A 27,812-nucleotide genomic window follows, 5' to 3' on the forward strand; every position below is an offset into this window, starting at 1 on the left:
AAAATCTAAATATCCACAATAGTTATTACAGACTAATAAATTATATTATTTGGGGAAATTTTTTTTTTATTGTGATTATTATTAACAATAGTACTGATACACAATGGTGTTTGAATGTTGAAATCCTCTGTAAAGTTAGTCCTGTTAACAAAGCTTAAATCTAGCATATTACACAATGTTAAATGGACACCAATAAGTTCAGAACTGGTCATATTCAGATAAAGCTGTTTATACTGGTTGCTTATGGAGACACAATATTTGAAACCTTTTACTGTACTGTGTGTGTGTGTGTGTGTGTGTGTGTGTGTGTAATGCATGCACATGGTGTACAGAATCTGAACAAAAAATATGAATATCACATAACAGACTCTCATTGTGCCAAGAACTTAAATCTACTTCTTTGCAACTTAAAGATGTAAATGTAGTGTGTGACGTCTTTAAATGTGAATTTCAAAAACAACTCTGAAAATTAGCCGAAAAGGAATGAATAAACAACACCATTTGATCAGTAATACTGATTTGTGCCTTACTGAATTATCTTTTGGAATGCTGTCCAACATGTTATTAACATAATAAAGACAAACAGGCATTGTAAAACGAGTGTAAGAAAAGTAGTAGTATATTACCATAGGAATAAAATGATGGTATAAGACAAGCTCCTCTGTTAACTTCTCAAGCGAACATGAGACAGAGAGACACCATTTTAGCTACAGGTAATCTCCATGAGTTACAAAAAACAACAACATTCATAACTGCTTTAAAAACGAAATCAGTTTTAGAAACACCAAAGTGTCTTCAGGCAGTTCCAGGTTACATGGGAAGGTCAACACTGTTATGGCGTGTTTTCCTGGAGGTACCGTCATAGCGGGGTAACGCTTTCTGCAGGCTTGACATGGCAGCCGTGCGCTCTACGTCAATGACTGCATACAGCTCTGTCCTGCGGGTGGGGGTCTGAGGAAGTGGTGAAGTGGGCGTCTTCGGGGTCTGAGGGTTGCTTGAGTTTTCCATCTCAGTCTCGACCTCAATGTAGTTCAGTCTGTGAGACTCTTGGCATGTTCGGCGGAAATCAAAGTTAAAGAAGGTTGTGGTAGAGCGGTCCCGCCAGCGGGCCGACTCCACCTTGTTAGCGCTGAGTGGGGCCGTCACATTCTCTGTGTTGATGTAGTAGTGCGTTGGGTCGGGGCTGTACTGCCGGTGGTTGTGGAAGCCGTTGATAGGCTGTGATTTAAGTTCTATGTGGACATCACTGTCCTCATCATCAGAGTCACCCTTCGGGTTCTCTCGTAAAGGAGGTAGGGCTGGGAGGTTCTCGTAGTCCAATAATGCTGTTCTCCGCTGTGCTGAGTTGTTGACATTGGCATCCGGAGTAAGTGGTGGTGGTGGTCGACCCCTACGGCGTGAGAGAGCTAAGGACGATGAACAGTTGAGTTTATCAGAAGCTGTGGATGTGTCCTCAAGCGTCCTAATGCTTTCAAACGCATCTGTGTTGCCTTCATTCTTATGTTGTGAAATACTGCCAACATAGTTTTGGGCTGAACTGCTCAGCCTGCTGTCTGCACACTGCTGTACTGACACTGATGCCTCTCTCTGCCTCTGCCTCTGCACAGGAGTTGGGCCCAACACAAACCGAACACATTCTGGCTCCAGCTGCACTCGAGGCCCAGGTTCCGGTGCCTCCAGAGGGGGCGCATCCTCTCCATTATGTAATGAAACACTTGTGTCCAGAGGAACATCAGACTGACTCGGGCTGTGCTGCTCCAGTAGCCCGGTGGTGTTTACATAGGTGTGCCCCTGATAAGACATAGCATAAAAGATGCTTTGGCAACCATTGTGTAATTGAACTTCTGATCCGAGCTATGGTGCTTAAACGGATACTTCACCCAAAAATGAAAATTCTGTCATCATTTACTCAGCTTCGAGTTGTTCCAAATCTGTATAAATGTCTTTGTTCTGATGAACACAGATAAAGATATTTGGAAGAATGCTTATAACCAGACAGATTTAGTCCCCCATTGACTACCATAGTAGGAAAAAATACAATGGTAGTCAAAAGCGCCCAAGACCTGTTTGCTGTCCTACATTTTCTTTAAAATGTCGTCTTTTGTGTTCAAAGGAAAACATAAAAAACGATAAAGTAATTTTTTCTACAATGGGAGTCAAGATCTGTTTGGTTTTAAGCATTCTTCCAAATATCTTTCTCTGTGTTCATCAGAAAAAAAGTAATTTATACGGATTTGAAACAACGTGGATTGCAAGTAAATGATGACAGAATTTTCATTTTTGGGTGAAGTATCCCTATAATAAAAAAATTCTGATCAGAGGCTTAATTTATGAAATTTCACATACTTAAACACGACACAGATCAAACAGTCGTGTGTCATATATAACTGACAATGAATAAAAGCATCTGCTTAATTGAAAATAATAAGATTACAGCCGGCCAATTTTACTTGCAAAATATAGCCTGTTTGTCAATAAATGATATACAGGCATTTCTTTCATATTTTTAATCAATAGTTAATAAAAAATCAACTAAACAGCCTCCCTATAGCATAAACACAATGCAACACAACGTGCGCACACTAACAACATACTCTCAAGCATCATTTACTATGCTAATTGTGCACAAGAAAAAACAATTAGCACTTAAAATGATTAGCTGTAACTGGATCTGAATGTTGAAATCGGTTTTAATATTTTAGTTCATGTTCACTTACTCTAACAGCCTCTTCTGCAATTAAAAGAGGGTGTGTAGACTCCTCGCCCAGTGAGGGCTGGCATGTGCTTCCAACAGATGGATGCCGACTAGACGGGTGAGAGGATACATCCCCCAGAGAGGGATACCTTAAGCTGCCATTGGGTATGGTAGGGAGTACGTTTCCAGGAGCTAAAGCAGAAAAAAAGACAAAATAAATCGTACATACATACATACATACATACATAAATAAACATTTATACGTAATTATCTCATAAAAACTGGAATAACACAAAAGGAACTAGGACAATTATGTTCCAATGCATTATATTTTAGCATCTTCGGTGTACTCTCCATTTCTCAAGAATTTGCAGAAATGTTGCCTTGACATTTTATCAAACTGCTTCTTGGGGTCTTACCCTGAGATACTTCAAAAACAATTTTAAGTAGTTTCCTTGTGCTCTTATTTCATTATTCAGTCAAAGTCATCCATTTCAAAATTTCACTTTATAATGAAGGTTTATATTTTTTCCAGACATTTAAGCATACACCTTCAGATCAAACCTTTATTTAGGATAATGTGAAACATTGTACTACTGTGTGCCAGTATAAATCCCAGGAAACAAAAAGATTTCACACAGTTACAACTATTTTGTAGATGAACTTACGACATCTTATTTCATTATGCATAACCTCCATATCTAGATATCATTAATACATTCACGTTCAGGGCTCAACACTAAGGAATTTTTCTACTGCCCGGTCGGGCATGTGATTCCAACTTTACTGGCTCTGCCAAAATTTTCACTGGCCCCGCCAAAATTTTCACTGGCCCCGCCAAAATTTTCACTGGCCCCAACACCAAAAAATATTAAATAATATCTAGTTATTTGTTTGTTGTTTTTTACCTATGTAATTTTTAATAAATAAGGGTATGATACCATAAAAAACTATTAGGCTATAAATTTCAAATATTTTTGAAGACAGCTAATCAGTAAGTAATAAAATAATATCAAGTAATCAAAGTATGTGCAATGGAACAAATAAAGGTAATAAAAGAAACAAACAAATAATCAGTGCATTTCAGGTGCTTTAGGTTGGTCTAATAATAGTAGTTATCAGGTATACTCAAGTCCACATGAACGTAAGGGCTAGGTGGACCTGAAGCCCAAGGGCCCGCGGAAGGAGGGGGCCTTTTATTGGCTGGAGAAAATGGGAGCTGTCCTTACATCATTGATTGACAATTCATACAGGTGGTTGACTATTAAATATCAAATAAACTATTGGAAAATGTTCCTGATTGATTTAATTCACGGTCCAATCAAATCACTTTACAGTTTGCGCCATTACGTCAGAAAATGCCTCTTTGCGTTATGCTCTCTCCTATGTCGAGAATTCCTTTTGACTCGTTGGTGTTCAAAAAAGTGATAGTGGAGCGCAAAAATGAGAAATAAAGTAGAAAAGGAAAACCGTGAGGTCAATCTTACAGCTAAAATTTACCAACTACTTCAGTTCCCTCTGGGACAAAACTTCCATGCTGAGGAAATTCCTAGATGCAGAGCAAAATACATTGCAAATGCTTTTGCTGATTTTTGAAACCTGTTTGTTTGAAGTTCATATCTGGAGTTAATGTTAATGTTTTTTAAATAGCCTAAAAAGTTTAGTAGGCTTTGCAAACTTGTGCATATAGAAAATATAAATTAAATATGAGGTCATTTTCTACAATAATAGAAAATTAGTATGGCTTTTCAAGCATGCAATTCTTATTTTTTTAAGGAAAAATATTTTAACGCAATTAACACAAAATGTGTTTGTTTTACTTTGTCTACCTTTACATTATATAATCACGCATTCTTAAACCTGCTGCTGTGAATCCTGTCACTGTAATGTTAACCAAAGAACATAAGAAAAGAGGAATTACATGTGTTTTGTAGCTTTAATGAAAATTCTTCTGTATTTAATTTAGAATTTAGCATTGAAGACTGGAAAGTGTTAAATAACTTTTTCAATTTCTGTATATTTCCTACCTGTAAGACATGATAGCTCTCAATTATACTGTTGAATACTGATATAAAACACCCGAACAAGCTAATCAGCGTCTTTAGGAATAGATGCTTTCAACTTAATGCGGCGCTGCGCAAATGAGCGTATGAGATTTAAGTACCGCGATAGCGATTCAAGTGCAGATTGCTCAGAACACATTTGGTACTTTAATGTGATGTGCCAAACAATCTGCGCAGCCCAACATTAAATTGAAAGCCTCTGTTCCTGAAGTCACTGATTAGCCTCTTCACGTGTTTTATCAGAGTTGGGGCTAAACTCGGTAGGAAAGTGGACCTCGCGGGCCAGAGTTGAGAACCACTGCTCTACTTGATAAATTCTTTATACACATTAGTATTTATTAAAATTTGAAGATTGAGTGCTAACATACTGGTAGGAGTGTGTGGTGTTACGGGAAGGTCCGATTCAGCTTGTGCGAGGATGGGCTCAAACACAGGTTCCTCTACAACACTGATGCTGTTATTATGCATGATGTCCTGCAACATGTTGAAGATCTCTTCAGCACGTGAACACTTGAAGGCAAAGATCCCTATAGACAGTAAACAAAAAGTGTTACAAACCACTGGTGGACACAAAATTATGTATACTGGCAAAAACACACCTAACGATTGACAAAATAACAGCACATCCGAATTGTGCCATTTATATGATTAGACAATGAAGGAAATATTTCAATTTAATCATAATATAAGAGGCTGCAGTGGTGCATCAAAGTGTTGACATCACAGCAAGCAGACAACCTTACCTGAACAAGCATGCAAAACTCAAGTTCATCCTTTTGAAAGCATTGGGTTCAAAGTTGATAGTCTCACATTAATAACTGTACAGATAGCTGGGTCATTCTCACGAAACCAATGAAACATCATGACAGCAGTGATTTTAAATAGAAACCATATACAGTCATGTGCTATTTTAAGTAAGGACATGCAGTAACGCTTTATTGTACAGTGCCCTTTTTGAACATGTTACATGTATTTACTATAAATTATTAGGTCTGTGTATTGGCAAGGGCCTTGAGATACGATAAATATCTTGATAGATGAGTCACGATACAATATATTGCAATATATTTCGATACGATACATTTTGCAATACTTAAAAAAAAAAAGGTAAAAAGAGACCAGAACTGAAAATACAAAAAATACAACTTGCTGTGGAAGACCTAAAGTATTTTTTAACATCCCACCAATAGAATCTATCACATACTAGTAGACCATTATTGTTTCCATTAAAACCAATACAATTCCCATTATATTAATAAATCCTTTAGATTTTCTATTGTGTTTTTTTTTAAGGGGTCAAGGTTTTTGCATCTTTATAGTCCTGTGCCACATCCCTACCTTATTGTCCGCTCATTTAAAAAAACCTCTGTGCCTTTCCTCTACATTGCAGCGGCATAAGGTAGAAAGGCAGAAAGTAAATAAGCACCTGATGGAAATGACAGGTTGAAGTGTCTTTCGTTTAACTCATGCACAGTACATGTATATAAGCATGTTCAGGATGTTTCAGTGCAGATAGGCAGCACTTGAAAAACGCTTGAAAACATGAGTGTGGACAAAGAGCATTTATTTAAAATGGCATCTCAGTTTTAAAATAAAACTTAGCGATGTGCATATGGTCTAAAAATAAGTTTAAAGTGTGGCCCTGACGTGCATGGACCTCTAGAACAGAGGTTTCCAAACTGTGGGTCACGAGTCATGACCCACGAGTGCGTAGCACATGCAAATAAGATGGGTCGAATGTACGATTCATGTGTGCTCTAAACACGTGGCTGCGCATCTTAAAATCAATCGCACCCTCTCGTCAATATTATCGTGGTCACATGACTGTGTGAAACGATAGGTCGTCTGGGCCAAACAGAGAATGTTAGAAAAAATAATAGATGTTAGCTTTGTCGAGGTGCATCTAGTGCAATTATTTTTTTATTTTATAAAAAAGGATTTTTAGGTCATTTGATCCGTCTCATACTATAACTCGTATCTCTAAGCACCAGTTATGATTAGAGGATAAAGAAAATAGGATGCTTATGGCTATGACAGCAATAAATATCCTTCCGTGAACTTTATATTCATGTACTATCGTTTCAAAGAAGCACATATTTAAAATTACTGTGTTTTTGTTGTTTTTATGTGTAAGTATATGTATGATTACACATTTTTATATTAGGTGCGATTAATTGTCATTTATTACAGAAAACCGTGAGATTTTTTATCGATTGATGGCACTGAAGAACTAATTTGAAATGTTATGCACCAGCTTAGAAATATATTACAGTTGAAAGAAAAAGTATGTGAACCCTTTGGGCTTACTTGGATTTCTTCATAAATTGGTCATAAAATGTGTTCTGATCTTCATCTAAGTCACAACAATAGAGAAACACAGTCTGCTTAAACTAATACCGCACAAACATTATACGTTTTCATTTTTTTATTGAACACAACATGTAAACATTCATAGTGCAGGGTGGAAAAAGTATGTGAAACCCTAGGCTAATGACTTCTCCAAGAGCTAATTGGAGCCAGGAGTCAGCCAACCTGGGGTCCAATCAATGTGATGAGATTGGATGTGTTGATTAAAGCTGACTGTCCAATAAAAAACACACACCAGTTTTGAGTTTGCTGTTCTGAAGAAGCGTTGTCTGATGTGAACCATGGCTCGCACAAAAGAGCTCTCAGAAGACCTACGATCAAGAATTGTTGACTTACATAAAGCTGGAAAGGGCTTCAAAAGTATATCTAAAAGCCTTGATGTCCATGTGTCCACGGTAAGACAGATTGTCTACAAATGGAGAAAGTTCAGCACTGTTGCTACACTCCCTAGGCGTGGTCGTCCTGTAAAGATGACTGCAAGAGCACAGCGCAGAATGCTCAATGAGGTGAAGAAGAATCCTAGAGTGTCAGCTAAACACTTACAGAAATCTCTGGCACATGCTAACATTTTTGTTGACAAATCTACAATAAGGAAAACATTAAACAAGAATGGACTTCATGGGAGGACACCACGGAGGAAGCCACTGCTGTCCAAAAAAAACATTGCACCACGTTTGAAGTTTGCAAAAGAGCACCTGGATGTTCCACAGCACTACTGGCAAAACATTCTGTGGACAAATGAAACCAAAATTGAGTTGTTTGGAAAGAACACACAACGCTATGTTTGGAGAACAAAAGGCACAGCACACCAACATCAAAACCTCATCCCAACTGTGAAATATGGTGGAGGGGGCATCATGGTTTGGGGCTGCTTTGCTGCCTCAGGCCCTGGACGGATTACTGTCATCGATGGAAAAATGAATTCCAAAGTTTATCAAGACATTTTGCAGGAAAACTTAAGACCATCTGTCCGCCAACTGAAGCTTAACAGAGGATGGACGATGCAACAGGACAACGACCCAAAGCATAGAAGTAAATCAACAACAGAATGGCTTCAACAGAAGAAAATACGCCTTCTGGAGTGGCCCAGTCAGAGTCCTGACCTCAACCCGATTGAGATGCTGTGGCATGAGCTAAAGAGAGTGATTCACACCAGACATCCCAAGAATATTGCTGAACTGAAACACTTTTGTAAAGAGGAATGGTCCAAAATTTCTCCTGACCGTTGTGCAGGTCTGTTCTGCAACTATAGGAAACGTTTGGTTGAGGTTATTGCTGCCAAAGGAGGGTCAACCAGTTATTAAACCCAAAGGTTCACATACTTTTTCCACCCTGCACTATGAATGTTTACATGTTGTGTTAAAAAAAAACATGAAAATGTATAATGTTTGTGCGGTATTAGTTTAAGCAGACTGTGTTTCTCTATTGTTGTGACTTAGATGAAGATCAGAACACATTTTATGACCAATTTATGAAGAAATCCAAGTAAGCCCAAAGGGTGCACATACTTTTTCTTTCAACTGTATAACAAACATTTACCTTGACCAGTCTGGCAGCGACGGCCACTCTCAAAGGAAAATAGGTTTGAATCATAGCCATAGCGACGCAGACAAAGGTAAGGCCACTTCACAGCCTCACATTTCCGTGTGCGTAGGACCAGCTCGTCCTCTGTCAGCTCCATGATTCCTGCTCCCAGCTCATTCCCATCATCATCCACGTTCACCACCTAAAGACATCAAACCAATAAAGTTTGTGTGTGTGTGCGCGTGCTTGTCCGTGTGTCAGTCCGTGTGTATGTGTCTATGTGTGTTAGTATATGTGCATATTGTGTGTGTGGATATGTGTGTGTGTGTATGTCTGTCTTTTGTGTTTTCACCTTGTTTTCCTTTTACAGGTATATAACTTTAATCGATTTGCTTATAGTCAATATGTATTATGTACAGCTGCTTTGTAACAATGAAAAAGCGCTATATAAATAAAGTTGAGTTGAGACGTGTCCCTCCTTGCATGCGTCTCTCTGTGCAGCACAAGGTGCGCAGTTTTCAAGTCAGACACGTCCATCCTTGTATGTGTCTCTCCGTGGAGAATCACTGAGGTGCTCAGTTTTATAAGGTAAAAGAACACTTTTTGTACTCGATTGGCCTCTGCAAATGCACAATTCACTTTTGCTCCATTTATCACACAGATATGTGGTGCAAAATGAGATTGTGTGTGAACTTTCTCACAGCAGCAGATTCAAGCTTCACTCTCAGATTTACTCTAGAGTTTAAACTATATAACATTATGAATTAATGAAAATTAGTGGAAATGAGGCGTTAGACTGTCATCAGTATGACAAATCACCAATTGGTGTGTCGCCATAAGAGGTCTATGCAGTAGGGTTGGCAAATTTAAATTTCAAATTCAGGATATTTGTCTAAGTTTACACAAATATCAAGATTCAAATGCAAAAAACAAGGATCCTAATTTTAGGTGTGTCAGGAAGCTGAACCGGTTTGTTTATTAGCTGATCCTGTCAAAAGTGGAGCATGTTGATGCAGTCAAGAAAAAGACAACCAGTTGGCAACCTGTTTCACAGCAAACAGTCAGAACCAGAGCAGTGCAGAAGCCATCATGGCTTTGTAAAAAAATATAAAAATCATAAAAAAATGTTTTACTACAGATAAAAAAAATTCTCCAAAAGCATGGATTAATTAGTGGTTACCATGGTTTACCTAATGTCTGGTATTTCTGATGAATAACATGTAGATGTATAAAAGGATAGTGTTTTGTATTAACATAAACATGATGTTTCTGCGGTGTCCTCAGGCAAAATATTAAATGTTAAAGTAATTTATAATTATTCATAAACTTTTGTTTTAAAGTAATTTATTTTCTTTAAAATTAATTTAGAAAAAAAATGTGTTGCTTGATTTGGTTCATTTTGCGCATTGTGGTAGCCCTTAAGTGGACCTAGGAGATAATACAGTACTTTTTTAGTTGAATGTCAAGCATGCCTTGAGAATTTAAATAGAATTTGAATATTATTCAAATTTAAGAACTAAATTTGAATTTAGTTTTATAGCAACTTTGACAGTCCTACTTTGCAGCCGTTCTTGATCAACTGCGCCGATTGATCTGTGCATCGCCGCAAAAAGTCTCATAAAACCACACCAAACTCAATAAAACCAGCACAAACTCATCAACTAACCCCCAAATAAACAAACCTAAACCCAATCTCAATACAAACCCAATTAATCATCAATTGAAAAATTAATTTTAGATAAAAGGAAGACAAAAGCATGAACATCAACCTCAAGTGGGTGCTTAGCCAAAAAACGAATAAAGAATTGTATATAAAGTCGGCACACCAAAGCTGCAAAAAAAAAAATATATTCAAATATTTTTGAAAATTTGGCGTGGGCACTTTATATGCAATTTTCATCTCATTTAAGATAAAAGTGTATGCTAAATGAATAAACGTGATTGTGTTACTATATATATGTAGAGTTTTGTGTCTAAAACATGTCACCTCCACCTCTACTGGAAATCAAAACCTCAATGAATGTTACATAAAACTATAGCACTATCAGAAAATTACCATTTATAATCATAATGATCAAAATTATAGTAAAAACTCATCAAACCAAATAAATATGCAAACCCCAGCCAAACCTCATCTCACACATCCCAGTAGAAACAAATGTATCAATCCATACTGACCTTAAATTTACTTTGGTGAATATCAGGGATTGATTCTTTATCTGGACAGCTAAAACAGCTTCCCATGGCTTCTTCAAAGGACCATTTGATACCTAGAAAACAAGAGTCACGATACTGGAATTAAAAACTTCGATACGATACCTTGGAAAATAACTATTAAATACCATTTTCAAAAACAAAAGAGAAAAAAAATCATTAAAATTAAGGCCCTAACATTTCATATTTTTTTATATATTTTTTTAATTGTTAAATAGAAGTAGAATTAAAGATTAGACAATGAGGTGTATTTTTTACATTACTTCGTAATTGTTAATCTATGTTAATTTTATCAATTCATTTTTTTACTATTTAAAATCTACTATTTTATGTGCTACTATTAATGGACAAGAGGTCGCATAAATAGTTGTATGTTTAACTAACATTACAACTTTAAACTGAGAAAGAAGTTACAGTAATTCAAAATATTTACACACACAGGCCTAAAGTTAAGACAGGTCTTGTGAGCGTCCGTAGAGTTTTTAAATGACAAACCTTAAATCATGTGCTGCTATTGTTAATATGAGAGAAGAGCAAGTAACAATTTGTATATTTAAGTAATCCACTTAAAGCAAATAGTTAAACATTTAGCACCACTTGGACCAAAGGTCCTTACACCCTTTAACCCTTATATGTTCAATAAGATTAATGCAATCATCGATACAATGTGGGGTCATCGATAAAAATGTTACAAGGATTCTTTAATGTATTTTAACCTCATGTTGTCATATTTCCATTGGTATACATCGCATCCTGTGGACTATATTTCTCAACCAATATGCTTGTTGGGGTTCAGGGTAGATGATACTCGTCAACCTTGGCTTGTAACTCATCTAGGAGAAGGAAAACTCTGATTCCAAACCTCCGCTGCCTTGCGGCACACTTGTTTACGGGAAAGGCTTTAGGAGTAAACCATGAGGAAAAACCTGCGATGACACCAGTGCCAAGCTATACCAGCGTCTGCTTTCCCATGGAATACACTGGTGGAGTGGAGAGGGGAGGTCTACTACATGGGCGACAGCATGTCTCTCAGATTTTAGGCCCAAGCTAGATCTCTTTGGAGTTAACCCTCCAGTATCGTGTCCAGCGACAACACAAGACGGGAAGCAACAGTTTACCGGTTTTAAGTCTCTTTGCTCAGTTGGCGTACAGTGAGACACCAGGGGTTGCTTCTGATGGTGGGAGAGTTCTTCCGACCTCATTGGACAGCTACCGCCCGCCTTAAACTGGGCAGCCCCCAGCCAAATAGGTGCTGTCCCGTCACAGTTCGCCTGCCTACATGGGTCTGTGGGGTTTAGGTCATCCTGTCCAGAACCAAAGGACAAGATTTCCGACAAACTTTTTACTGCAATCAGTGTAATTCCTACGCAGCAACAACTGTATATCCTGGGCAATTTCAATGCAAGAGTTGGTTCTGACCACAAGTCCTGGCCATCCTGTCTAGGCCACTTTGGAATAGGGAGGATAAACGAAAATGGACAACGATTGTTGGAACTTTGCAGTTTACATGGTCTCTGCGTCACAAATACATTCTTTATGACAGAGCCTCAGCATAAAGTATCATGGAGACACCCACGCTCCAAATACTGGCATCAACTGGAGCTAATCATCACAAGGTGCAGCAACTTCAACAGTGTAAACTTCACCCGCAGCTACCAAAGCACTGATTGTGATACTGACCATACTATGGTCTGCTGCAAAAAGAAACTCCAGCCCACGACAGCACATCGTGCAAAACCAAGGGGAAAGCCTCGCATCAATGCAAGCATGACCCACAATTCTGATTTGGTGATGAAATTTGTTGAAGAACTGGAACATGTTATTACTCCATCATCTAGCAGTGATGCAAGTGAGACATGGTCTCAGCTGATAGATTCCATTTACAACACGGCCTTATCTGTGTTTGGAAAGAGGCAGAGCAAGACACAAGACTGGTAAGGCAAATGATGATAGGATGAAGCCAGTAATCAAACAGAAATGTGATGCTTTTGCAGCTTATAAGTGCTCAAGTAAGGAGAACTTGAATGCTCTCCAGGTCGCAAGCAGTATGTACAGAGAGCTGCCCGCCGTTGCTCCCAAAAACAACTGGCTCATTCTCTGCTCCCGCATACAACTCACAAGTGAATCATGGACATTACGTGCACACCATATTAAGAGGCTCCATGCCTTTCACATGCACAGTCTCAGGCGCATCCTAAACATTACGTGGAAAGACAAGTTCACAAACAGTGAGGTCCTGGGCAAGCTGTCATCAGGGAAAAGACCAGCTGGTTGTCATCAGGGAAAAGACTATACAGTTGAATTCGGTATGTTTTTAATGATTATTCAGCTTTTGCATCTAGTTAAAACATTAAACTATACATAATTTACTTAATGAATAAAATCAATTCAGCTTTTGAAATATGTATTAAAGGGGACATTTCATGAAAAAAAGACATCTGCCAATTCCAAAAACATAGAAAAAGAAAAGTCATTAACTTTTTTTATGTGAGCCTATCTCTGCAAGCCTTTGAGAAAACGAGCGCTTCAGAAATCGCGCTCTTACTGATGTAAGTAGCCGTTCTTATTATAATATTTCCGCCCCTTGTTCTGAACGTGTCCAATCGCGCTGCCGCCATTGTCGTTTTCACATGTGTGAAGTTCCAACACCATGGCAAAAGTAGCAAAGCTTACGAACTGTTTTGTATTGTTGGCTGCACAGAACAATGTTCCCAGACTCACGGGAGAAAAGAGAGCGATGGATTTATTTAGTTTTCAATGGAAATCATCCACACTGAGCGAGTCAAAGCTGCAACTAAAGACATTGTAAGTACCAGTATTTTTTAAGTAAGACCCCAGGGACCTGCGGCAACTTAAAAGTAGATAAAATGTCTCTGTGACACGTTTGTCCGTTCACTATTAGAATGTGATGTCTGTGGCTTGTAAACATGCCAAAGACATGTTTGTCCTGTGTAACATTAATTTGACGATGCGTTGTCTCGAGTATCTTCAATTCAGAAAACTGTGTGTATGGTTTGTAAAACACGCAACGCGGATCTCTTTACCTAATGTGGTCGTGACCAGACGGGCTTCGCGAATGGCCCCGGGGGAAACCGGTGTGCTTATCGGAAACAATGTGTTTGGTGTTCAAAGATGAGACCTTGTTTCTTGTTCGCTTATTGCACAGTTTCTGCTGAAAAGGGGGCGGAGACTAGCAGCTCTCTAGCATTTAAAGAGACACACACCAAAACAGCGCGTTTCTCCTCACATGCAAAAGTGGGCATGTAGCGCATGGTATATTAAAAGATCTGTGGTGTTTTTTAGCTAAAACTTCACAAGCACACTCTGGGGACACCAGAGACTTATTTAACATCTAGTGAAACCATTCAAACAACCTCTCCTTTAATCAACTTTAACAAACTGGTTACTCGCTTTAAGTTTGCAGATTCTGTCCAACTCGAATCACACAAATACCCTATACAAACTATACAAACTATTAAATACAAATAAAAAAACAAATCAGGGAATATTACAGACCAACATTTTTACATTTTTTTAAATGTAAACAAATCTCTTGACAGAAGCCATAAGAAGCATTTCTATGACAACAGTTCAGTTTAACTCTTTCCCCGCCAGCCTTTTAAAAAAAAGTTGCCAGCCTACGGCAGCATTTTTTTTTACATTTTCACCAAACTTTAATGACTCACAGTACATTTTCTGTAAAGAATATATAGACAATCAATATGTCCAATGAAAGACCAGACTCTGCTTTTAAACAAATGAAACCATATTATTCTATCTTCATTTGTTCTTTTTTTATCACTCCTTAGATGTGGGTAGGTTTTTTCAAAAATGCATCACTTTGATAAAACATCTTAGATAATAATCAAATAATAATCAAAACAGGCTTGACTCCTAAGCTCGATCAAAGCTTTATACTTTGTTAAACAATTAATAACATTACTGTACTTAAATGATTATTGTTGTTGTTATTATCATTACTATTATTATTGCATTCTCTCATAAAAGGATTTACAGCTAAGTTAGTTAGTTAGCTCTAGATGGAGAACTCTCGCCTCTCTCCTGCTCCGGGATGTTTCCTTTTTAAATGCTCCAGCATGCAGGTTGTGCTGCCGTGAAAGGCAAGTTCCGCCTTGCATGCATTGCACACCACCGCATTTTTGGTTTTCAATTTGGTAAAGCTTTCCCACACTTTACTTGTTCACATTCGTTTGTACTCTGCTATAATTCTCGCTGTGTGTCCTTCTACTGCGATAGCATTCGGGAAGGCAGCATAACCCTCTAGCGCAACAGTGCCCTAACGGTTAAATTGTGATGTTGCAGGCCCTTAAATTAAGTCACGTAATCAAACGACTACTCGACAACAAGAATAAATGTCGACAAATCATTTTCAGCCCTAACTACATTACACACATACATATACACACATGCTCGCACTTCACACAATAGGGAGGGCAAGAGCTCGCACATAGACCCACACTATGCACATAGAGAAAGGGTGTGTTGGAAACACTGGTAACCATTCGTTAAGTCATATAAACTCAATTAGCCATCTTCTATGTCAATAACATCTGTGACTTGAGATTTACACAGAAAGGCAAGTACACATAGGAACGCAAATTGAAAACACCACCACCTTTAAATTTTTTCATTGTCATGTGAAAGAGAGGCGCTGAACGAGATAGTGAGAGAGACGAAAAGCTCACAGCAGAATTAAGCTGTTTCAAATAGTTAAATAAAAATGTCAACAGGAATCATGAAGAATCTATAACTGGCGGCCAGTGTTGGTAGTGTGATTGGCCGCGACGAATAAATCAATGTATGGGAAACAGACAACACATGATATGTTGTTAATGGAAATTAGCCTATTAAGTTTTTTTGAGTCGTTTTGAAATTGGCGTAACACTTTAGACTATGGCAGAAATGTTACATAGTGGCAAGTGGCGCATTCAGTCACTCGTTTTAGTCTCCCCTCCTTCAACCATTCACTTTTCTATAAGTGGACCCATCCCCAAAGACGTAGCCTCTTTACAAAATGTAAACCCTTATCATGCCTTCATATTAAAGGAAATGTGTTAGATAATATGAGATGTTCACAAAAAATTAAGGAAGAAAGTAGCAAACATGTGGAGGAAGGAAGAAACATGTGCTTTAAATATGGTAAAGTGTTGAAATTAGGGATGTTAATGATTGATCGATTAATTGTCGAAAATTATTTACTCGATAAAACTTAACAATGGTCCAGCTAGGTCATGCGCAAAGCACACACAGCCAATACGAGGATAATTGATGCATACCTTTGACTGATTGGTTCTGAAATTTAGTGGCGCCTCAGAGTCTTGCCACAATTATATTGTGTGTCTTAAATAAAATGGCTTTTATGAGTCGTTTTTCCTGAGTTTCACGGATTTTCAGGTGAATATTGTTTCTTTTGCATCAAAGTACATTAAATTTCCTGAAAAGGTTTCTTAAATGAACGCAAGTTACATCATTGTAATGTTTTAATCTGTGTAATCGGCTGTTGAATCAGCGTTATACTGTGCACAGCGAGTTCGTCAGAATAAATCCACATATTGGTCAGAACGACTCGCAAACGATTGAATCCTTGGAACTGATTTGTGTGAACAGTTAAAGCGACCGTGCAATGGTGTTTCATGCATTCTGGTTTATTAACAATGTCAAACGATCTGTCTTCTCATGCTTGACATGGTCAACTTGTCAAAAAACTATTTAACTTAGTTGGCAATTGTTTGCTGAATAGTTAGTTGAAATGATAAAAAGCTTATATTTGATTCTAAGTAACTTTCCTGTTGATTGAATAAATGTAATGTTTTATAAAACTTAAAGTTATATAAATTTTATGTTGAAACAAATTAGAAGGTGGCGTCATGGTCACCTTGTTTATACACGTCCCTGGCTCCGCACCGCGAGTCTCTGCTGATCGTGCGTGGGTCTTCTGGACGAGGCGTTTATAAGTAATGAATGGGAAACGTACACGTCCCTTCTTGTCTCTACCTAACATGGCAGGGGTGCTACCAACTCGACAAAAAGGGGAATTACAAACTGCCCACATTGTAATCCATCAAAATGACAGATGGCCTTCAGATTTTTCCGTCAGTGGTATAAAAATCTGTTAATGACGGAGAATTTTCGTTTAACGCAACCTCTGAGGTTGCGAATCGGACAATCGCAAAAGATAGAAGTGAACACAAAAAACACTAGGATTTTTTTAAGTCAGCTGCAATTGCGGAACCGTCATCAGGGAAGAAAAGGCTACATGTTTTTTAGCACAATTCACAGGTAGTTTGTGTAAACATATTCTTCTTCCCAGCTTTTATCATCGTGTCAGTTGCTTTTTAATGTGTAATGGTCAGAAACCGACATGTTGGACTTCATTCAGCACTGCGCAGCGCAACACATCACAACACCAAATGAAGTCGAACACACACTAGTTTGGAGACAGGGAGAGTGCAATGGCTCTCTGCTCGCTCTTTCCTGCACAAAACATTCAAAAATGCACATTCAAAAATATTTACATTAAAAAATAGAAAAAATTCAACCTCTGGCTGAGTTGACACAAAATGACCCTACCACATTTATTTACAACACATGATTTTGAGTTATGTGACTTCTTTGATGAATTTCAACAAGGTGAGAAAAACATTTTAATTAATTTTTTTGGGTATACGATCCCTTTAAAATTAAGTGTGTTAATACATTTTTACAAGTACCTCATTATGTCTCTCAGTTAACTTAAAACCAGGTACTACAATGTGTGGATAATAATTGGACTAAAATGCGGTATATAATAGTTATAAATTCACATCACACTGCACAATATTGTTTAACATGACACCCAGCTCATTTACCACAACTCAATGAGTCATACATTGCTTAAACAAAATAATTGAAGTTCCTACCTAGATCCAGCCACCAGGCTTCCTGGTTTCATTCCCAGCACAAAGCAAACAGTCATTCTCTTAATGTAGAATGGGTTTAGGGATTGTGACGATTGAATCTGTAGCAACTTTATTATGTTAACCTGTTGAAATATGAACCAAATAGAAGACATTTTATCACACCATTATAAAGAAATTTAAAAAAGGAAGTAAGGTCATAAATAAACACACAAATTGATGAAAGTAACATCTCATTCAAGATAAATACGGAAGTATGTGCTGATGGTGTACTGATGTCTTTAACATCCATCATCCAACCATGACTCGAAAATGTACACAAGTGGTGCTCGAGAGGCCTGGAGTGGTATGTGAAACGACAGGAAATGATAAAATCTCTAAATTCATTTTGTGTTTTAAATACAATTTCAAATGTTAAACATGATCGATAAATACGGAATACATCTCATATTTTAATACAATTTCACACGTGATTTTACATGATCGATAAATATAATTAAATTCTTATTAGAGTAAGTCTCTTACCACTGTAAAGTGACTTTTACTTGTGATACTGGACTTTTGTGCTTTAATTTTCATCACTTAACTTTAAACACGTTTTTCTCCTAAATCTGCTAGTAAAAATCATAGCGCTTCAGCCGACCTCAGCCATAACTAACAACAGAAGGTATGAACAAAATAAAAACTGATTTGGAGTTGATAATATGGTATCAAAAACTTTAATAGCCTATATAAATTTGCACCATGTGTTGGGTTTTCCCAGATGTAATCACATATGAAGATAAACATTAAAAGATTAAATATATGAATGCATATAAACAACAACGGCTTAATTGGTCATTCAGTTGTATTACAAAACAACAAGTTCCAAGACGCAAGTACAGCGTAATGACTTCACAAACAAACTAATTACCACCTAACGCCATCTTTCACCATAGTGTAATAGAGTAATAGATTATGATGGATTTTTTACGAGCCTGTCATTCAAAATGCCGCACAATAAAAAAGTCTAGGCGCAACCTCTGGTGTGTACGTTTGAAAATGCATGTGCTGTAGTCAGACAGAGAGAGGAGAGTAGCCTAGGGCGAGTGGATGTAGCTGCGGATGATGAGAGAAGACGAAAAGAACAATTGACAACTTTTTCGTTAATAATGTTAAGTTAAGGCCTGATCCGTCTGAAAATCATAAGCAATGCTCTGACACGGAGCCATCAACCTCACAGTTTATGTCAAGCTCTGGTCCATTTATGTTGAGATCTTTTAAGTTTAAATTTCAGTTCAGTGAAGGACTTTAAGCACCAACACTTTTTCAGTAAGTTACCTTTCTTGTATATTTGTGCTTCAAATAAAGAACTTTATGTTGACCAGATTGTTAGTTAATCATTTACAAGTCAATTTTGCCTATATGGACATTTAAAAAAATTGAACTGGTAAAATCAGTTAAATGTTAAATGCGTTAAATGCAATGTTTGGGAAAATTTGGGTGCATTTAACTTTTGTGCTGGTGCACTTAAGAAAAAAGTTAGGCGCACTGCTGCAACCAGTGCAAAAAGTTAGTCTAGAGCCATGCACCACATCTTTTTTTATTACTGTGGAGAAAGACTTAAGTACTCCAGTTATTTTGGTCAAATAAATAAGACTAATAGATGATTCGAAACTGTGATTGGTCTACTTTTATGTGCGTACTCATTATCAACAAAATGTTTTGCTTTAGTAAAAGAGTGAAAATATACAGGCTGTGCTTTCAGCCGTCTCTTTCAGTGTGCATCTTTCTGAAACACGTCATTGAAACAGATATAAAACTCTGTGAATACTCACCATCATAGAAACGTAAAGCAAAGCCTATATCTAAAGAAAGCTTGAAGTTTCTACTTTTAAATGATCCAATACTATTCATATTCTCTGATTATGTACCATGTATGAAAGTAAAGACAGGTGGAGTTTCTCCAATATCAGCTCATTATGTGATCGCATCCTTCCGCAGAGTGCTCTATTTAACATGATCTGTGCCAGCCCAAAACAATGGCACAACAAAACAGCAAGAATCTTCGTAAAATATGTTGATTCTACTGCACGTTTGGCCGATATCACGCTCCATATGTGCGGGGGATCTTCAACCAGTCCTAAACAAAGAGGAAAGGTTTACATTCCCTTTAAAATATTGCAACAACGATTAACCGTTTCATTGTAAAGAGCGCCTGCATCAAGTGGAAAGTCTTTCTGACAAGTATTGTTTATTTCTTTCCTTACTGTTTATGGTTTTACTATAGTAAACGTGTAGTAACCATGGTTTTTGGGCAAAGTTTTTGACAGAGCTCTTGTTATTCTTAATTTTTAACATATTTTTCATTTATACACCAGACCTATATATGTGTTCAAAATATCGGTTATCGGTCTACTTGTCCTGTAATAATCAATATCGACATCGGCCCTGAAAAACGCATTTCGTTCGACCTTCAGTTGGGCAAGTAAAATTCTCACTCACTTGCCCATACAAAATATTCACTTGTCCCCGACAAGTGTTACTGTCTAGCCCTGCAAAATATTGCCATATTTCTGACGTACCGTTCTTTTTAGTCACAAGTTTGTCGCTGTCATTTTCCGTGCTCGTCTCTACTCCTGGCATATTTATTTTCCGCTCTCTGCTTTAGCCGCTATGTTCACCTTTGGGCCCACGGTCTAGCAAATAGTATAATAGCAGCTACTTGACGGGTATAAAGATAGTAAGGCACCTTCTGATTGGTCCAATTTGGAAAATCTAAGCATGCAACACACAAATGATTGACACATGGAAAAAAAATCATTTATCGCAAATCTCTGCGATATGGATATCCTATATACTATTAGCAAGTTAACGATAACTTTTCGATATATCGTGTAGCCCTAGTGGGTATGCAATCTCTGCACTGCATACCTGTTTTTTTAATAATGTGTGAGGTAAAATTTCATAGGGTGGCTTCATTTGGTGTTGCGCAGAACGAAAGGCATAAAATCATCGCGGGATGGACTCTGCTCCATAATGCTTTTAAAGTGCTCTGATAGAACATTGATGTCATATTTCTTTCTTTCAGCGTGGCGCTTTATGAAGTCACATCGGTTTCAGAACTATCTCTCTCACTCACACTTTCAGAAGGTCAGAAGACAGAATCCACGTGGTGCATTCTGAATATTTTTTACCTGGGTGTGAATGTGCTTAAAAACATATGTTGCCCTTTCTACCCTGACCAGTGTCGAGGTCATTATGATTACTATAAAATCATAAGTTGGTGCAACCAACAGAGAAAGTGGGTCGCAACAGTGCGACCAGTGGGAAAAATGAGTCTAGAGCCCTGCAAGGAGTTGTATAACCATTTACATTTATGCATTTGGCAGACGGTTTTATCCAAAGCGACTTACATTGCATTATACTAAACATTTGTTTATAAGTATGTGGTGTTCTGAGTATTTGTAATGAGCAGCTGGTTTCTTAGTGGTCCTCCAATTACACATTTTACCATTATTATGGAAAGCGGGATATTCACATAAACAGTTGAGTTAAGCCTGGCTCAGACTATAGGATTCTCGGCCAGATTTTACCCCGATTTCCCCTCCCGAGAATCTTTGAAAAAAATCGGGCCTAGAAACGCGATCGGGCCCGAGAATCGGCCCAGATTATCACGTAATGTGAGGCGTTCACAGATCGAATCTTAGAACTCCCGATCTGCTCCGAGAGAAATCTTAGCCGACCCGATCATATCAAACATGTTTGATATTTAGGATTTTAAATCGGCTGATGACGTTGGTACTTTCGCTACAGCCAATAAGAGACAGATCGACAAGTGACGGAGGTAAAGCTTCTGCAAGGGTACGTTGTACAGCGGAGATGGAGGATCGTCTTTATAATGTATCCTCAAAAATATACCACAACCGCACAGATAAGAACAAGAGCTGCAGGGACAAGTCACGTCGGTTTTAAATGTACCGCGTAATTAACTGCTAACGGTCAACATTTTTATAACTGCTTGTAGTTTCGGTCAACATATTGTTATTTAACTATATGCGCACATATAACATGAGTTCATGTGTTTGTTTTTATCTTATAATCACATTGGCATTCATCTTAGTTCGGCAGCGACAATTGTTTTCTTCCGTTATCTTTTAACATTAAACTTAACCGGCTCGCCTAAAGCACAGTCATAACTTCAGCCCTAGCAAAAAAGCATTATAGCATCACCTGCTTAAAATACGTCTCAACGGCTTTGGACTGACAGACAGAGAATCATTCAGAGTGCGACAAAGACACAGAATTCCAGGATTGAATGTTACACACCTTGCTACAGTTTTGCTACAGTAACGTATAAATACCTTACTTTTGAATTGCTACCGAAACATCTGCTTTTCACCGCGGATAAGCCGTAGTACAGTTAAACGGGTACAGTTACACACTCAAGACCTGTTGCATAGCCGCTGCATTTCCTTCATCTATCGTGGAAATACATTTCTTTTCATAATAGGACAAATAGATCACGTGAAATTAACTGCGACGTCGCTTTGTTTACTTCTGTTTCCCGGTGAGATGACGTAAGAGCCCTCTGGTATGATAATCTTAATATTATCCTGTATTTGGGTGTCTTAAAATGTCTTTTGATGTGCAATTATGATATAATTAATAATGTTAATAATGTTAAGTTAAGGCCTGATCCGTCTGAAAATCATAAGCAATGCTCTGACACGGAGCCATCAACCTCACAGTTTATGTCAAGCTCTGGTCCATTTATGTTGAGATCTTTTAAGTTTAAATTTCAGTTCAGTGAAGGACTTTAAGCACCAACACTTTTTCAGTAAGTTACCTTTCTTGTATATTTGTGCTTCAAATAAAGAACTTTATGTTGACCAGATTGTTAGTTAATCATTTACAAGTCAATTTTGCCTATATGGACATTTAAAAAAATTGAACTGGTAAAATCAGTTAAATGTTAAATGCGTTAAATGCAATGTTTGGGAAAATTTGGGTGCATTTAACTTTTGTGCTGGTGCACTTAAGAAAAAAGTTAGGCGCACTGCTGCAACCAGTGCAAAAAGTTAGTCTAGAGCCATGCACCACATCTTTTTTTATTACTGTGGAGAAAGACTTAAGTACTCCAGTTATTTTGGTCAAATAAATAAGACTAATAGATGATTCGAAACTGTGATTGGTCTACTTTTATGTGCGTACTCATTATCAACAAAATGTTTTGCTTTAGTAAAAGAGTGAAAATATACAGGCTGTGCTTTCAGCCGTCTCTTTCAGTGTGCATCTTTCTGAAACACGTCATTGAAACAGATATAAAACTCTGTGAATACTCACCATCATAGAAACGTAAAGCAAAGCCTATATCTAAAGAAAGCTTGAAGTTTCTACTTTTAAATGATCCAATACTATTCATATTCTCTGATTATGTACCATGTATGAAAGTAAAGACAGGTGGAGTTTCTCCAATATCAGCTCATTATGTGATCGCATCCTTCCGCAGAGTGCTCTATTTAACATGATCTGTGCCAGCCCAAAACAATGGCACAACAAAACAGCAAGAATCTTCGTAAAATATGTTGATTCTACTGCACGTTTGGCCGATATCACGCTCCATATGTGCGGGGGATCTTCAACCAGTCCTAAACAAAGAGGAAAGGTATACATTCCCTTTAAAATATTGCAACAACGATTAACCGTTTCATTGTAAAGAGCGCCTGCATCAAGTGGAAAGTCTTTCTGACAAGTATTGTTTATTTCTTTCCTTACTGTTTATGGTTTTACTATAGTAAACGTGTAGTAACCATGGTTTTTGGGCAAAGTTTTTGACAGAGCTCTTGTTATTCTTAATTTTTAACATATTTTTCATTTATACACCAGACCTATATATGTGTTCAAAATATCGGTTATCGGTCTACTTGTCCTGTAATAATCAATATCGACATCGGCCCTGAAAAACGCATTTCGTTCGACCTTCAGTTGGGCAAGTAAAATTCTCACTCACTTGCCCATACAAAATATTCACTTGTCCCCGACAAGTGTTACTGTCTAGCCCTGCAAAATATTGCCATATTTCTGACGTACCGTTCTTTTTAGTCACAAGTTTGTCGCTGTCATTTTCCGTGCTCGTCTCTACTCCTGGCATATTTATTTTCCGCTCTCTGCTTTAGCCGCTATGTTCACCTTTGGGCCCACGGTCTAGCAAATAGTATAATAGCAGCTACTTGACGGGTATAAAGATAGTAAGGCACCTTCTGATTGGTCCAATTTGGAAAATCTAAGCATGCAACACACAAATGATTGACACATGGAAAAAAAATCATTTATCGCAAATCTCTGCGATATGGATATCCTATATACTATTAGCAAGTTAACGATAACTTTTCGATATATCGTGTAGCCCTAGTGGGTATGCAATCTCTGCACTGCATACCTGTTTTTTTTATAATGTGTGAGGTAAAATTTCATAGGGTGGCTTCATTTGGTGTTGCGCAGCACGAAAGGCATAAAATCATCGCGGGATGGACTCTGCTCCATAATGCTTTTAAAGTGCTCTGATAGAACATTGATGTCATATTTCTTTCTTTCAGCGTGGCACTTTATGAAGTCACATCGGTTTCAGAACTATCTCTCTCACTCACACTTTCAGATTCAGAAGACAGAATCCACGTGGTGCATTCTGAATATTTTTTACCTGGGTGTGAATGTGCTTAAAAACATATGTTGCCCTTTCTACCCTGACCAGTGTCGAGGTCATTATGATTACTATAAAATCATAAGTTGGTGCAACCAACAGAGAAAGTGGGTCGCAACAGTGCGACCAGTGGGAAAAATGAGTCTAGAGCCCTGCAAGGAGTTGTATTACCATTTACATTTATGCATTTGGCAGACGGTTTTATCCAAAGCGACTTACATTGCATTATACTAAACATTTGTTTATAAGTATGTGGTGTTCTGAGTATTTGTAATGAGCAGCTGGTTTCTTAGTGGTCCTCCAATTACACATTTTACCATTATTATGGAAAGCGGGATATTCACATAAACAGTTGAGTTAAGCCTGGCTCAGACTATAGGATTCTCGGCCAGATTTTACCCCGATTTCCCCTCCCGAGAATCTTTGAAAAAAATCGGGCCTAGAAACGCGATCGGGCCCGAGAATCGGCCCAGATTATCACGTAATGTGAGGCGTTCACAGATCGAATCTTAGAACTCCCGATCTGCTCCGAGAGAAATCTTAGCCGACCCGATCATATCAAACATGTTTGATATTTAGGATTTTAAATCGGCTGATGACGTTGGTACTTTCGCTACAGCCAATAAGAGACAGATCGACAAGTGACGGAGGTAAAGCTTCTGCAAGGGTACGTTGTACAGCGGAGATGGAGGATCGTCTTTATAATGTATCCTCAAAAATATACCACAACCGCACAGATAAGAACAAGAGCTGCAGGGACAAGTCACGTCGGTTTTAAATGTACCGCGTAATTAACTGCTAACGGTCAACATTTTTATAACTGCTTGTAGTTTCGGTCAACATATTGTTATTTAACTATATGCGCACATATAACATGCGTTCATGTGTTTGTTTTTATCTTATAATCACATTGGCATTCATCTTAGTTCGGCAGCGACAATTGTTTTCTTCCGTTATCTTTTAACATTAAACTTAACCGGCTCGCCTAAAGCACAGTCATAACTTCAGCCCTAGCAAAAAAGCATTATAGCATCACCTGCTTAAAATACGTCTCAACGGCTTTGGACTGACAGACAGAGAATCATTCAGAGTGCGACAAAGACACAGAATTCCAGGATTGAATGTTACACACCTTGCTACAGTTTTGCTACAGTAACGTATAAATACCTTACTTTTGAATTGCTACCGAAACATCTGCTTTTCACCGCGGATAAGCCGTAGTACAGTTAAACGGGTACAGTTACACACTCAAGACCTGTTGCATAGCCGCTGCATTTCCTTCATCTATCGTGGAAATACATTTCTTTTCATAATAGGACAAATAGATCACGTGAAATTAACTGCGACGTCGCTTTGTTTACTTCTGTTTCCCGGTGAGATGACGTAAGAGCCCTCTGGTATGATAATCTTAATATTATCCTGTATTTGGGTGTCTTAAAATGTCTTTTGATGTGCAATTATGATATAAAAAAAATCCAATAAATTAATTTTTATTTTTGCACTTGCTACATTTAGTCTTATTTAAGCACAACTTTACCCCTAACGTTCTCTTCTTTGGACATTTCACATTCATAAATGCAAGTTTACAAAGGGCAAACCTATTTTTGTAGTGCTTGAAAAAGAGATTCAAATATAGATGTAATGCCAGGTTTAAGATTTTACATAAGAGAATCTGATAAGATTCTCCTTATGTGTGAGCTGCAACCAGAATTTCAAATCTGTCAGGATTTTAAAACTCCTGTAGTCTGAGCCAGGTTTAGGATTTTACATAAGAGAATCTGATAAGATTCTCCTTATGTGTGAGCTGCAACCAGATTTAAAATCTGTCAGGATTTTAAAACTCCTGTAGTCTGAGCCAGGCTTTAGAGTATACAATTATTTGAACCTCATAATTAATTAACAAATTAATTTTTTAAGGTGGGGGAAACGACAAAAAGGTCCACTTTATGAGAAAAAGAACCACCCCTTCCACAAGGCTGGTTACGTTCCTGCTCTCCATGTTTATGCATATATCTATATTTATCTTCTGTGTTAAATATTCTTTCCACTTTTTCTGGGTTTAATATAGGTTTGTAGTCTTTCTACAAGTCACCACAAAGTTAATAAATCTCCCATAAGAGTAATTTAAACAGTCCTGTTTACGGTGCACTAAAGGACAGTGTTTCGAGTCCACTATTAATGCTGACTAATTTGAAAAAAATGGAAAAGAACAAGTTCTTTATTTTGAAAACAGCTTGTAAATTAAACATGTTTTTGTTTTATGAATACATTAGAATTGGTGTATCTTATCATAAGGCAAGTAAAGATTCACATCTCTACTAATAATTAGATTTTTTATTCATGCCTTTTCTATGGCGGTCATTAGGTGGTACTTGGAACAACTAATGTGTATAAAAGGTGGTACTTGATCTGAAAAGTTTGAGAACCACTGGACTAAACACTAAAACATTAATGGGAGAAATCATAAAGAAGCTACTTTCATACTCGAATTTATGACAGCATCATACTGTATAATACCCTAAAACGACATTTCAGGATTAAATCGTTTTCACATACTCTGACATGATCTGAAAGATTATCTGCATAGAATTATCTTCATAAACAAATAGAAAACGTGATTTATGTTTTTTGTTTGTTTACACTTACTCCCCTAACAATATAGTAAACTAACACAATAGTACACAAACTCATTACTATTTCTATCGATCAACATTCTATTTACATTTAAGACATAAAATTAAATTAAATTTATACATTTGAAACGTCAAGAAAAATGTGTCCGTTTATATTGAAAAACAAATAAGTTACATGCTATCAAACCAATCATGTAGTTTAATAATATAAACGTTAACAAGTATAACGTTTTAACTGTATTACCTGACATGAATAACCACAGTTTATTTATTTCTTTTGTTGAATTTTGGCACATAACTGCATTCCTCATGTTATATACTCTCATCAAATAACTCCGTAACACACGGCGCTAATCAAATGAAAACATTAATACATTTCACATGAAACAAAAAAATAAGTTAATACTTACGGTATTTTTGCAATCAGTGGAAAATATTTCGCAGTATAATGTCCCACATATTTATGTGTAAACTTTGTTGAAAGTAAAACAAGCATCAGCTAAACTTTAACAGATCCACCCGACTACAAATACAGCAAAAATCAAAAACTTTCACCCCACATTTAACGGATTTTAACTCTCCGTTTTTCGCGTGGGATGATGTAAAGTTACAGATTAAAAACGGAGTTCAAGTTATTTTATTTACTGTATTTGTTGTGTTGCTAGCCTCGCAGCAGTAGCCTATGTGATAGCATTAGCATTTCGCTCATGGTGTCAA

General features: G+C 37.4%; 1 protein-coding gene across 2 annotated transcripts; it reads right to left on the reverse strand.

Moving 5' to 3' along the window:
• Positions 1 to 43: 43 nt before the first annotated feature.
• On the reverse strand, positions 44 to 27,812 carry frs2b (fibroblast growth factor receptor substrate 2b). Of its 2 annotated transcripts, XM_056740279.1 has the most exons (7): positions 27,506 to 27,812; positions 17,784 to 17,905; positions 10,828 to 10,919; positions 8,665 to 8,851; positions 5,127 to 5,285; positions 2,718 to 2,887; positions 44 to 1,791 (listed from the first exon to the last, which is right to left on the reverse strand). In XM_056740279.1, exons 3-7 carry the CDS (start codon positions 10,891 to 10,893, stop codon positions 811 to 813), a joined length of 1,563 nt encoding a protein of 520 aa, XP_056596257.1. In that variant the 5' UTR covers positions 10,894 to 10,919; positions 17,784 to 17,905; positions 27,506 to 27,812; the 3' UTR covers positions 44 to 810. The 2 variants fall into 2 exon arrangements, with proteins under 2 accessions (XP_056596257.1, XP_056596259.1); XM_056740281.1 differs by lacking the exon at positions 8,665 to 8,851.

This window comes from Triplophysa dalaica, chromosome 24 (genome assembly GCF_015846415.1).
Source record: "Triplophysa dalaica isolate WHDGS20190420 chromosome 24, ASM1584641v1, whole genome shotgun sequence".
In the NCBI taxonomy this organism is placed as follows: domain Eukaryota; kingdom Metazoa; phylum Chordata; class Actinopteri; order Cypriniformes; family Nemacheilidae; genus Triplophysa; species Triplophysa dalaica.